Raw genomic sequence first — 13375 nt, forward strand, 5'->3', positions numbered from 1 at the left:
CTCTAAATGGAAGTCTGTTATAAATCTGTTTAGGACCGTCTCTAAATGGAAGTCTGGTTATTAATCTGTTTAGGACCGTCTCTAAATGGAAGTCTGGTTATAAATCTGTTTAGGACCGTCTCTAAATGGAAGTCTGTTATAAATCTGTTTAGGAGCGTCTCTAAATGGAAGTCAGGTTATAAATCTGTTTAGGACCGTCTCTAAATGGAAGTCTGTTATAAATCTGTTTAGGACCGTCTCTAAATGGAAGTCTGGTTATAAATCTGTTTAGGACCGTCTCTAAATGGAAGTCTGTTATAAATCTGTTTAGGACCGTCTCTAAATGGAAGTCTGGTTATAAATCTGTTTAGGAACGTCTCTAAATGGAAGTCTGTTATAAATCTGTTTAGGACCGTCTCTAAATGGAAGTCTGTTATAAATCTGTTTAGGACCGTCTCTAAATGGAAGTCTGGTTATAAATCTGTTTAGGAGCGTCTCTAAATGGAAGTCTGGTTATAAATCTGTTTAGGAACGTCTCTAAATGGAAGTCTGGTTATAAATCTGTTTAGGACCGTCTCTAAATGGAAGTCTGTTATAAATCTGTTTAGGAGCGTCTCTAAATGGAAGTCTGGTTATAAATCTGTTTAGGACCGTCTCTAAATGGAAGTCTGGTTATAAATCTGTTTAGGACCGTCTCTAAATGGAAGTCTGGTTATAAATCTGTTTAGGAGCGTCTCTAAATGGAAGTCTGGTTATAAATCTGTTTAGGAACGTCTCTAAATGGAAGTCAGGTTATAAATCTGTTTAGGACCGTCTCTAAATGGAAGTCTGGTTATAAATGTTAGAGCACGAGGAGCAGACAGTACAATTACAATTTAGGCATTTATCAGACGCTCTTAATCCAGAGCGATTTACATTAAGCAAGGACAGAAAGCATGGCAATACATCACATACATAAAAAGTAGTTATCATGAAACATGCGTAAGCTAAGAATGTAACCGTGGAATATCTATATAATGAAAGTATACATATAAACTATATGTATTGTACTGTCACAGTATTTATTCAAGCAGGCTTTGTACACATGATTAAGACATGTTTAGTTTAGGATATGTTTAGTCTGTACACATGAGTAGGACATGTTTAGGTTGTACATATGAGTAGGACATGTTTAGGTTGTACATATGAGTAGGACATGTTTAGGTTGTACATATGAGTAGGACATGTTTAGGTTGTACACATGAGTTGGACATGTTTAGATTGTACATATGAGTAGGACATGTTTAGGTTGTACACATGAGTAGGACATGTTTAGGTTGTATGAGTAGGACATGTTTAGATTGTATGAGTAGGACATGTTTAGGTTGTATATGAGTAGGACATGTTTAGATTGTACATATGAGTAGGACATGTTTAGATTGTACACATGAGTAGGACATGTTTAGGTTGTATGAGTAGGACATGTTTAGGTTGTATATGAGTAGGACATGTTTAGATTGTACATATGAGTAGGACATGTTTAGGTTGTACACATGAGTAGGACATGTTTAGATTGTACACATGAGTAGGACATGTTTAGATTGTACATATGAGTAGGACATGTTTAGGTTGTATGAGTAGGACATGTTTAGGTTGTATATGAGTAGGACATGTTTAGATTGTACATATGAGTAGGACATGTTTAGGTTGTACACATGAGTAGGACATGTTTAGATTGTACATATGAGTAGGACATGTTTAGGTTGTAGGCCTACACATGAGTAGGACATGTTTAGATTGTACACATGAGTAGGACATGTTTAGATTGTACATGTGAGTAGGACATGTTTAGGTTGTACACATGAGTAGGACATGTTTAGGTTGTACATATGAGTAGGACATGTTTAGGTTGTAGGCCTACACATGAGTAGGACATGTTTAGGTTGTATGAGTAGGACATGTTTAGGTTGTATATGAGTAGGACATGTTTAGGTTGTATATGAGTAGGACATGTTTAGGTTGTATATGAGTAGGACATGTTTAGGTTGTACATATGAGTAGGACATGTTTAGGTTGTATATGAGTAGGACATGTTTAGGTTGTACATATGAGTAGGACATGTTTAGGTTGTATGAGTAGGACATGTTTAGGTTGTATGAGTAGTACATGTTTAGGTTGCATGAGTAGGACATGTTTAGTTTGTACACATGAGTAGGACATGTTTAGGTTGTATGAGTAGGACATGTTTAGGTTGTATGAGTAGGACATGTTTAGGTTGTATATGAGTAGGACATGTTTAGGTTGTACATATGAGTAGGACATGTTTAGATTGTACACATGAGTAGGACATGTTTAGGTTGTATGAGTAGGACATGTTTAGGTTGTATGAGTAGGACATGTTTAGGTTGTATATGAGTAGGACATGTTTAGATTGTACATATGAGTAGGACATGTTTAGGTTGTACACATGAGTAGGACATGTTTAGGTTGTACATATGAGTAGGACATGTTTAGGTTGTACACATGAGTAGGACATGTTTAGGTTGTACATATGAGTAGGACATGTTTAGGTTGTAGGCCTACACATGAGTAGGACATGTTTAGGTTGTAGGCCTACACATGAGTAGGACATGTTTAGGTTGTATGAGTAGGACATGTTTAGGTTGTAGGCCTACACATGAGTAGGACATGTTTAGGTTGTAGGCCTACACATGAGTAGGACATGTTTAGGTTGTAGGCCTACACATGAGTAGGACATGTTTAGGTTGTAGGCCTACACATGAGTAGGACATGTTTAGGTTGTATGAGTAGGACATGTTTAGGTTGTATATGAGTAGGACATGTTTAGGTTGTATATGAGTAGGACATGTTAAGGTTGTACACATGAGTAGGACATGTTTAGATTGTACACATGAGTAGGACATGTTTAGATTGTACATATGAGTAGGACATGTTTAGATTGTACACATGAGTAGGACATGTTTAGATTGTACACATGAGTAGGACATGTTTAGATTGTACATATGGGTAGGACATGTTTAGGTTGTACACATGAGTAGGACATGTTTAGGTTGTACATATGAGTAGGACATGTTTAGGTTGTAGGCCTACACATGAGTAGGACATGTTTAGGTTGTAGGCCTACACATGAGTAGGACATGTTTAGGTTGTATGAGTAGGACATGTTTAGGTTGTATATGAGTAGGACATGTTTAGGTTGTATATGAGTAGGACATGTTTAGGTTGTATATGAGTAGGACATGTTTAGGTTGTACATATGAGTAGGACATGTTTAGGTTGTATATGAGTAGGACATGTTTAGGTTGTACATATGAGTAGGACATGTTTAGGTTGTATGAGTAGGACATGTTTAGGTTGTATGAGTAGTACATGTTTAGGTTGCATGAGTAGGACATGTTTAGTTTGTACACATGAGTAGGACATGTTTAGTTTGTACACATGAGTAGGACATGTTTAGGTTGTATGAGTAGGACATGTTTAGGTTGTATGAGTAGGACATGTTTAGGTTGTATATGAGTAGGACATGTTTAGGTTGTACATATGAGTAGGACATGTTTAGATTGTACACATGAGTAGGACATGTTTAGGTTGTATGAGTAGGACATGTTTAGGTTGTATGAGTAGGACATGTTTAGGTTGTATATGAGTAGGACATGTTTAGATTGTACATATGAGTAGGACATGTTTAGGTTGTACACATGAGTAGGACATGTTTAGGTTGTACATATGAGTAGGACATGTTTAGGTTGTACACATGAGTAGGACATGTTTAGGTTGTACATATGAGTAGGACATGTTTAGGTTGTAGGCCTACACATGAGTAGGACATGTTTAGGTTGTAGGCCTACACATGAGTAGGACATGTTTAGGTTGTATGAGTAGGACATGTTTAGGTTGTAGGCCTACACATGAGTAGGACATGTTTAGGTTGTAGGCCTACACATGAGTAGGACATGTTTAGGTTGTAGGCCTACACATGAGTAGGACATGTTTAGGTTGTAGGCCTACACATGAGTAGGACATGTTTAGGTTGTATGAGTAGGACATGTTTAGGTTGTATATGAGTAGGACATGTTTAGGTTGTATATGAGTAGGACATGTTAAGGTTGTACACATGAGTAGGACATGTTTAGATTGTACACATGAGTAGGACATGTTTAGATTGTACATATGAGTAGGACATGTTTAGATTGTACACATGAGTAGGACATGTTTAGATTGTACACATGAGTAGGACATGTTTAGATTGTACATATGGGTAGGACATGTTTAGGTTGTACACATGAGTAGGACATGTTTAGGTTGTACATATGAGTAGGACATGTTTAGGTTGTAGGCCTACACATGAGTAGGACATGTTTAGGTTGTAGGCCTACACATGAGTAGGACATGTTTAGGTTGTATGAGTAGGACATGTTTAGGTTGTATATGAGTAGGACATGTTTAGGTTGTATATGAGTAGGACATGTTTAGGTTGTATATGAGTAGGACATGTTTAGGTTGTACATATGAGTAGGACATGTTTAGGTTGTATATGAGTAGGACATGTTTAGGTTGTACATATGAGTAGGACATGTTTAGGTTGTATGAGTAGGACATGTTTAGGTTGTATATGAGTAGGACATGTTTAGGTTGTACATATGAGTAGGACATGTTTAGATTGTACACATGAGTAGGACATGTTTAGGTTGTATGAGTAGGACATGTTTAGGTTGTATGAGTAGGACATGTTTAGGTTGTATATGAGTAGGACATGTTTAGATTGTACATATGAGTAGGACATGTTTAGGTTGTACACATGAGTAGGACATGTTTAGATTGTACACATGAGTAGGACATGTTTAGATTGTACATATGAGTAGGACATGTTTAGATTGTACACATGAGTAGGATATGTTTAGATTGTACATATGAGTAGGACATGTTTAGGTTGTACACATGAGTAGGACATGTTTAGGTTGTACATATGAGTAGGACATGTTTAGGTTGTACACATGAGTAGGACATGTTTAGGTTGTACATATGAGTAGGACATGTTTAGATTGTACATATGAGTAGGACATGTTTAGGTTGTACATATGAGTAGGACATGTTTAGGTTGTACATATGAGTAGGACATGTTTAGGTTGTACATATGAGTAGGACATGTTTAGGTTGTATGAGTAGGACATGTTTAGGTTGTATGAGTAGGACATGTTTAGGTTGTATGAGTAGGACATGTTTAGGTTGTATATGAGTAGGACATGTTTAGGTTGTACACATGAGTAGGACATGTTTAGGTTGTATGAGTAGGACATGTTTAGGTTGTATGAGTAGGACATGTTTAGGTTGCATGAGTAGGACATGTTTATTTTGTACATATGAGTAGGACATGTTTAGTTTGTACACATGAGTAGGACATGTTTATTTTGTATGAGTAGGACATGTTTAGGTTGTATGAGTAGGACATGTTTAGGTTGTATGAGTAGGACATGTTTAGGTTGTATGAGTAGGACATGTTTAGGTTGTATGAGTAGGACATGTTTAGGTTGTATGAGTAGGACATGTTTAGGTTGTATGAGTAGGACATGTTTAGGTTGTATGAGTATGAGTAGGACATGTTAAGGTTGTATATGAGTAGGATATGTTTAGGTTGTATATGAGTAGGATATGTTTAGGTTGTATATGAGTAGGATATGTTTAGGTTGTATGAGTAGGATATGTTTAGGTTGTATATGAGTAGGACATGTTTAGGTTGTATATGAGTAGGACATGTTTAGGTTGTATGAGTAGGATATGTTTAGGTTGTATATGAGTAGGACATGTTTAGGTTGTATGAGTAGGACATGTTTAGGTTGTATATGAGTAGGACATGTTTAGGTTGTATAAGAGTAGGACATGTTTAGGTTGTATATGAGTAGGACATGTTTAGGTTGTACATATGAGTAGGACATGTTTAGGTTGTATGAGTAGGACATGTTTAGGTTGTACATATGAGTAGGACATGTTTAGGTTGTATATGAGTAGGACATGTTTAGGTTGTATGAGTAGGACATGTTTAGGTTGTATGAGTAGGACATGTTTAGGTTGTATGAGTAGGACATGTTTAGGTTGTATATGAGTAGGACATGTTTAGGTTGTATGAGTAGGACATGTTTAGGTTGTATATGAGTAGGACATGATGCTGATGAATGATGGAAGTGATGATTTTAAATAGAATTCGTCATCTTTGGCACACGGTCAGTGTAGCTGTGGGTGATAATATTGATGATATTAAAGCACACGGCGGCCATCTTGTCAGCAAGGTGCTAACTAGGTGCAACTTCCCATTGACAGCCCATTCATCCAAACAGAAAAGTCCTACCTAATTGTATTAAACAACGTCAAACTCACCAGCTGTACGGAAAGCTTGAATTATCCTCTTTCTATCTGCAATGTGTTTGTTTAATAAAAATCACACCCGTGTGAACTGAGTGGTGTAAGGTCTTATATAGACTGATCAGCTGTGGTCTGACGTAATGTCTGACGTAATGAAATCACACCCGTGTGAACTGGCTGACCATAGCAACCATGCTCATTTTTTGGTACGAACAGACAGACAGACAAACAGACAGACACGTAAACTAACAAAGCCAGTTGTAGGAGTGGTTTACACCACTCAGAAATCCACTGTAGATATGTTATGAGCTACTACCTCCTTGCAGATTATTGGAGTTTGGAAGCGCTCGTTGACTATCACTCAACGGCCCCATGTGTACCACCTGTTTAGAATGTGCACATAATGCAGAAGGCAGCAGGAGGTTGCTTTACTGATAACGAGCGCTTCCAAACTCTGACACTTCATCTTCTGCAAGGAATTTCTTGACAGGAAGTATAGTTTATGACATGTCTACGGTAGATTTTTATGAAACAAACACATTGCAGATTGTAAAACGATAATTCAAACTTTTCATACAGCTGCAATGTTGGTGAGTTTGACGTTGTTTAATACAATTAAATAGGACCTTTCAGTTTAGATGAATGGGCTGTCTACATGGGTCGTTGACTCGTTGCACCTAGTTAGCACCTTGCTGGCAAGATGGCCGCCGTGTGCATATCGTCAATAGAGCGTCGCAGTCCCGCCCCCTTTCAGAACGACTGGCCACGCCGTCCTGTCTGTCCCTCTGACCTGTCTGTCTGTCTGTCCCTCAGACCTGTCTGTCTGCTATCGGTATGGTCGCCCCGTCCTGTCTGTCTGTCTGTCCCTCAGACCTGTCTGTCTGCTATCGGTATGGCCGTCCCGTCCTGTCTGTCTGTCTGTCTGTCTGTCTGGACCTCTGACCTGTATGTCTGTCTGTCCCTCTGACCTGTCTGTCTGTCTGTCCCTCAGACCTGTCTTTCTGCTATCGGTATGGCCGTCCCATCCTGTCTGTCTGTCTGTCTGTCTGTCCCTCAGACCTGTCTGTCTGCTATCGGTATGGCCGTCCCGTCCTGTCTGTCTGTCTGTCTGTCTGTCTGTCTGTCTGGACCTCTGACCTGTATGTCTGTCTGTCCATCAGACCTGTCTGTCTGTCTGTCCCTCTGACCTGTCTGTCTGTCTGTCCCTCAGACCTGTCTGTCTGCTACCGGTATGGCCGTCCCGTCCTGTCTGTCCCTCTCCCGTCCAGAGGGGAGGTGTGTCTGTTCTCCATCCGTCCCATGCTGATGACCGCTGGGTGCTTCATACGGGACATCCAGGCCGAGGACCCTGGGGCTGACGCTGTGGTACTGCTGAACGCAGGTATGACACCGTGGTACTGCTAAACACAGCTAATATACAACACTGTGGTACCCCACACACAGCGTGTAGGCATGTTAAAACATGTTAAACATGTCAGTCATTTGGGATGTTTAGGTTGTGTGTCGTAACGACCCTGTGCAACTTCAAAGACTAAAAGACAAACAGAATGTCATTTATATTCATATGTTCAACGACACAAACATAATTACATCATTAATCACAACTATTAGTTGGACAATGAATCGCTATGTAACATTTTTTAAGCTCTATGCAAACACACACACACACACGCGCGCACGCGCACGCACACACACACACACACACACACACACACACACACACACACACACACACACACACACACACACACACACACACACACACACACACACACACTTAATTATTTGGCTCCTCTCTGTCTCTCACTCTGTCTCTCTCTCTCTGTCTCTCTCTCTGTCTCTCTCTCTGTCTCTCTCTGTCTCTGTCTCTCTCTCTCTCTGTCTCTCTCTATGTCTCTCTCTCAGATGGTAACAGGGTGTCTCTCTCTCAGACGGTAACAGGGTGTCTCTCTCTCTCTCAGACGGTAACAGGGTGTCTCTCTCTCTCTCAGACGGTAACAGGGTGTCTCTCTCTCTCTCTCAGCTCCCGCTTCGAATGGGATCAGTGTATTGAAACGGGGAAAATCAGGTGCAATCAGGCCTTTCAATAGACTGAGTAGACGTCTACCCGTCTACTCAGGTGCTCAGTAGGTTGATTCCTTCCGATTGTGTCGGTTGATCTGTGCAGTTTAATGCATCGCATGCAGCTACTGGAGCTCAGTAGGTGATCATTCCTTTCAATGCAGCCGTAACATCGAACATGCACTGCTCCCGTGCTTGCGGTTATGTTTAGGTTAGGATTAGAGATGCACTGCTCCCGTGCTTGCGGTTATGTTTAGGTTAGGATTAGAGATAGGGATAGTAATTTCGGAACAAGGAACCTTCTGACTAACGACACGGCACCGCTCCAGTAGCTGCATGCGATGCATTAAACTGCACAGATCAACCGACACAATCGGAAGGAATCAACCTACTGAGCACCTGAGTAGACGGGTAGACGTCTACTCAGTCTATTGAAAGGCCTGATTGCACCTGATTTTCCCCGTTTCAATACACTGATCCCGATCGAAGCGGGTGCTCTCAGACGGTAACAGGGTCTCTCTCTCTCAGACGGTAACAGGGTGTCTCTCTCTCTCTCAGACGGTAACAGGGTGTCTCTCTCTCTCTCAGACGGTAACAGGGTGTCTCTCTCTCTCTCAGACGGTAACAGGGTGTCTCTCTCTCAGACGGTAACAGGGTGTCTCGCTCTCTCTCTCAGACGGTAACAGGGTGTCTCTCTCTCTCAGATGGTAACACAGTGTCTATGTCTCTCTCTCAGACGGTAACAGGGTGTCTCTCTCTCAGACGGTAACAGGGTGTCTCTCTCTCTCTCAGACGGTAACAGGGTGTCTCTCTCTCAGATGGTAACAGGGTGTCTCTCTCTCTCAGACGGTAACAGGGTGTCTCTCTCTCTCAGACGGTAACAGGGTGTCTCTCTCTCTCAGACGGTAACAGGGTGTCTCTCTCTCAGACGGTAACAGGGTCTCTCTCTCTCTCAGATGGTAACACAGTGTCTATGTCTCTCTCTCAGACGGTAACAGGGTGTCTCTCTCTCTCTCAGACGGTAACAGGGTGTCTCTCTCTCTCTCAGACGGTAACAGGGTGTCTCTCTCTCTCTCAGACGGTAACAGGGTGTCTCTCTCTCTCAGACGGTAACAGGGTGTCTCTCTCTCTCAGACGGTAACAGGGTGTCTCTCTCTCTCTCTCTCTCAGACGGTAACAGGGTGTCTCTCTCTCTCTCAGATGGTAACACAGTGTCTATGTCTCTCTCTCAGACGGTAACAGGGTGTCTCTCTCTCTCTCAGATGGTAACACAGTGTCTATGTCTCTCTCTCAGACGGTAACAGGGTGTCTCTCTCTCTCTCAGACGGTAACAGGGTGTCTCTCTCTCTCAGACGGTAACAGGGTGTCTCTCTCTCTCAGACGGTAACAGGGTGTCTCTCTCTCTCTCTCAGACGGTAACAGGGTGTCTCTCTCTCTCAGACGGTAACAGGGTGTCTCTCTCTCTCTCAGATGGTAACACAGTGTCTATGTCTCTCTCTCAGACGGTAACAGGGTGTCTCTCTCTCTCTCAGACGGTAACAGGGTGTCTCTCTCTCTCTCTCTGACGGTAACAGGGTGTCTCTCTCTCTCAGACGGTAACAGGGTGTCTCTCTCTCTCTCAGACGGTAACAGGGTGTCTCTCTCTCTCTCAGACGGTAACAGGGTGTCTCTCTCTCTCTCAGATGGTAACACAGTGTCTATGTCTCTCTCTCAGACGGTAACAGGGTGTCTCTCTCTCTCTCAGACGGTAACAGGGTGTCTCTCTCTCTCTCTCAGACGGTAACAGGGTGTCTCTCTCTCTCTCAGACGGTAACAGGGTGTCTCTCTCTCTCTCAGATGGTAACACAGTGTCTATGTCTCTCTCTCAGACGGTAACAGGGTGTCTCTCTCTCTCTCAGATGGTAACACAGTGTCTATGTCTCTCTCTCAGATGGTAACAGGGTGTCTTCCACTACGTTGATGGACACAGTGTTGGACTCAGATTTCCAGCTGATCATCAACAACACCAGCTACAACGTGCACGTTCCTGGGCGAGGTATACATGCACTTTAAAAACAAATAGCAAAATCTTAAAATCGATTCTAAAATGGACAGGAAGCCAGTGGAGGGAGGCTATAGGACCGGACAGGAAGCCAGTGGAGGGAGGCTATAGGACCGGACAGGAAGCCAGTGGAGGGAGGCTATAGGACCGGACAGGAAGCCAGTGGAGGGAGGCTATAGGACCGGACAGGAAGCCAGTGGAGGGAGGCTAGGACCGGACAGGAAGCCAGTGGAGGGAGGCTATAGGACCGGACAGGAAGCCAGTGGAGGGAGGCTATAGGACCGGACAGGAAGCCAGTGGAGGGAGGCTATAGGACCGGACAGGAAGCCAGTGGAGGGAGGCTATAGGACCGGACAGGAAGCCAGTGGAGGGAGGCTATAGGACCGGACAGGAAGCCAGTGGAGGGAGACTATAGGACCGGACAGGAAGCCAGTGGAGGGAGGCTATAGGACCGGACAGGAAGCCAGTGGAGGGAGGCTATAGGACCGGACAGGAAGCCAGTGGAGGGAGGCTATAGGACCGGCGGGCGGCAGCATTCTGCAGCAGCTGCAGATGCCTAAGAGCCGTTTGGTCCAGTCCTACGTAAAGGGAATTGCAGTAGTCTAACCTAGTAGTGATGAAGGCATGGATTAGCCTTTCCAGGTTGGATGGGGAGAGGTAGGCCTCGATTCTAGACAGGAGTCGGAGTTGATAAAAGCTGGCTTTAACTACGGAGCTGATCCGTTTGTGGAGTTTAACCCATTCAGGCCTGACCTCGAAATTTAAAAAAAATCTTCTAAATCCTCCAGTTTTCTGAAATAAATATTTTCACGATTTTTCAAAAATAGCAGACCTACAAGCTCGTAGCGCGCCACTCGGTGGTGCGATATGAGCTTGTAGATCTGCTATTTTTCAATAGCTAAATTATAACATAATGTTTAAAACACCAAAAGGGGTTCCCGCCCAAAATGGGTTAAGGTTGCTATCGAAGGTTACACCAGGTTTTTTTTACGTTCCTGGCGTTCCTGGCGTTCCTCTCACAAACACGTGTGGTTTGTCTCTCTGTCACTCAGAGTCTCATGAACACGTGTGGTTTGTCTCTCTGTCACTCAGAGTCTCATGAACACGTGTGGTTTGTCTCTCTGTCACTCAGTCTCATGAACACGTGTGGTTTGTCTCTCTGTCACTCAGAGTCTCATGAACACGTGTGGTTTGTCTCTCTGTCACTCAGAGTCTCATGAACACGTGTGGTTTGTCTCTCTGTCACTCAGAGTCTCATGAACACGTGTGGTTTGTCTCTCTGTCACTCAGAGTCTCACGAACACGTGTGGTTTGTCTCTCTGTCACTCAGAGTCTCATGAACACGTGTGGTTTGTCTCTCTGTCACTCAGAGTCTCATGAACACGTGTGGTTTGTCTCTCTGTCACTCAGAGTCTCACGAACACGTGTGGTTTGTCTCTCTGTCACTCAGAGTCTCATGAACACGTGTGGTTTGTCTCTCTGTCACTCAGAGTCTCATGAACACGTGTGGTTTGTCTCTCTGTCACTCAGAGTCTCATGAACACGTGTGGTTTGTCTCTCTGTCGCTCAGAGTCTCATGAACACGTGTGGTTTGTCTCTCTGTCACTCAGAGTCTCATGAACACGTGTGGTTTGTCTCTCTGTCTCTCAGAGTCTCATGAACACGTGTGGTTTGTCTCTCTGTCACTCAGAGTCTCATGAACACGTGACGGGTCTGGACGACATGAAGAGCGTGGTCCAGATGTTGCACGCTGCGCTCCACATGCCTCAGCACCAGCTGACCACACACACACAGCTGCTGCAACAGCTGGATGACCTCACGCAGAGACTGGCCCCCATGGAGAAGGTACGTGCACACGCACGCGCACGCACGCCCCCATGGAGAAGGTATCCAAACGCACTCATGCGTACACGCATGCACGGACGGACGTCGTAGGCCTGTGAACAATTATCGCAAATATTAATCAATTCAATTCAATCCATCCATCCATCTTCAACCGCTTATCCGTAGTCGGGTCGCGGGGGAAACAGCTCCACCAGAGAGCTCCAGACTTCCCTCTCCAGAGCAACATTAGTGACTTCCTCCTGGGGGATCCCGAGACGTTCCAAGGCCAGTGAGTCGATGTGTTTCCTCCAACTGCGCCTTGGTCTGCCCCGGGGTCTCCTCCCAGTGGGACGTGATCCTTGGTCTGCCCCGGGGTCTCCTCCCAGTGGGACGTGATCCTTGGTCTGCCCCGGGGTCTCCTCCCAGTGGGACGTGATCCTTGGTCTGCCCCGGGGTCTCCTCCCAGTGGGACGTGATCCTTGGTCTGCCCCGGGGTCTCCTCCCAGTGGGACGTGATCCTTGGTCTGCCCCGGGGTCTCCTCCCAGTGGGACGTGATCCTTGGTCTGCCCCGGGGTCTCCTCCCAGTGGGACGTGATCCTTGGTCTGCCCCGGGGTCTCCTCCCAGTGGGACGTGCATCGAGGACCTGCCCGAGAGGCATCCTAACCAGATGCCCGAACCACCTAAGCTGGCTCCTTTCCAGGCGAAGGAGCAGCGGTTCTACTCCGAGTCTCTCTTGTTCAATTCAATTCAATTCAATTCAATTCAATTCGCCTTTATTGTCTCCGAGGGGAAATTTGTCTTGGGCACCAAGAGACAGGGTTATACAATACATACATAAATAAGATGATTGCAATTATTTTTGGATCTGTTGGAAAAATTGTAAAAAAAGCGAATCTATAAGCTCAGCGAGCTTATATAGATTTGCTATAGAGTTGTGAACCTGTAGATCTGATATTTCCACTTTGGAGAACGTTTGAAAGTATAACTTTATTAACATAACATATCATAACATGAAGGTATAACGTTATTAATTAAATGCCACGGCCTGTTCTGACCCGTTTTAATTATGAGTACCGCTCATTGTCAGCAATTGTTCCATAGATTTAATTTG

General features: G+C 43.8%; 1 protein-coding gene across 1 annotated transcript in view; it reads left to right on the forward strand.

Moving 5' to 3' along the window:
* LOC306928452 (calcium uniporter protein, mitochondrial-like) overlaps window positions 1–13375 on the forward strand; it is a 29755-nt gene that overhangs the window by 7311 nt on the left and 9069 nt on the right. The window contains exons 3-5 of the mRNA XM_079508582.1: window positions 7547–7717; window positions 10328–10432; window positions 12129–12283. Of these exons, the coding sequence (XP_079364708.1) occupies window positions 7547–7717; window positions 10328–10432; window positions 12129–12283 (431 nt within the window). The remainder of the gene's footprint in view (window positions 1–7546; window positions 7718–10327; window positions 10433–12128; window positions 12284–13375) is intronic.

This window comes from Electrona antarctica, assembly GCF_951216825.1.
Source record: "Electrona antarctica genome assembly, chromosome: 8".
In the NCBI taxonomy this organism is placed as follows: Eukaryota; Metazoa; Chordata; class Actinopteri; order Myctophiformes; family Myctophidae; genus Electrona; species Electrona antarctica.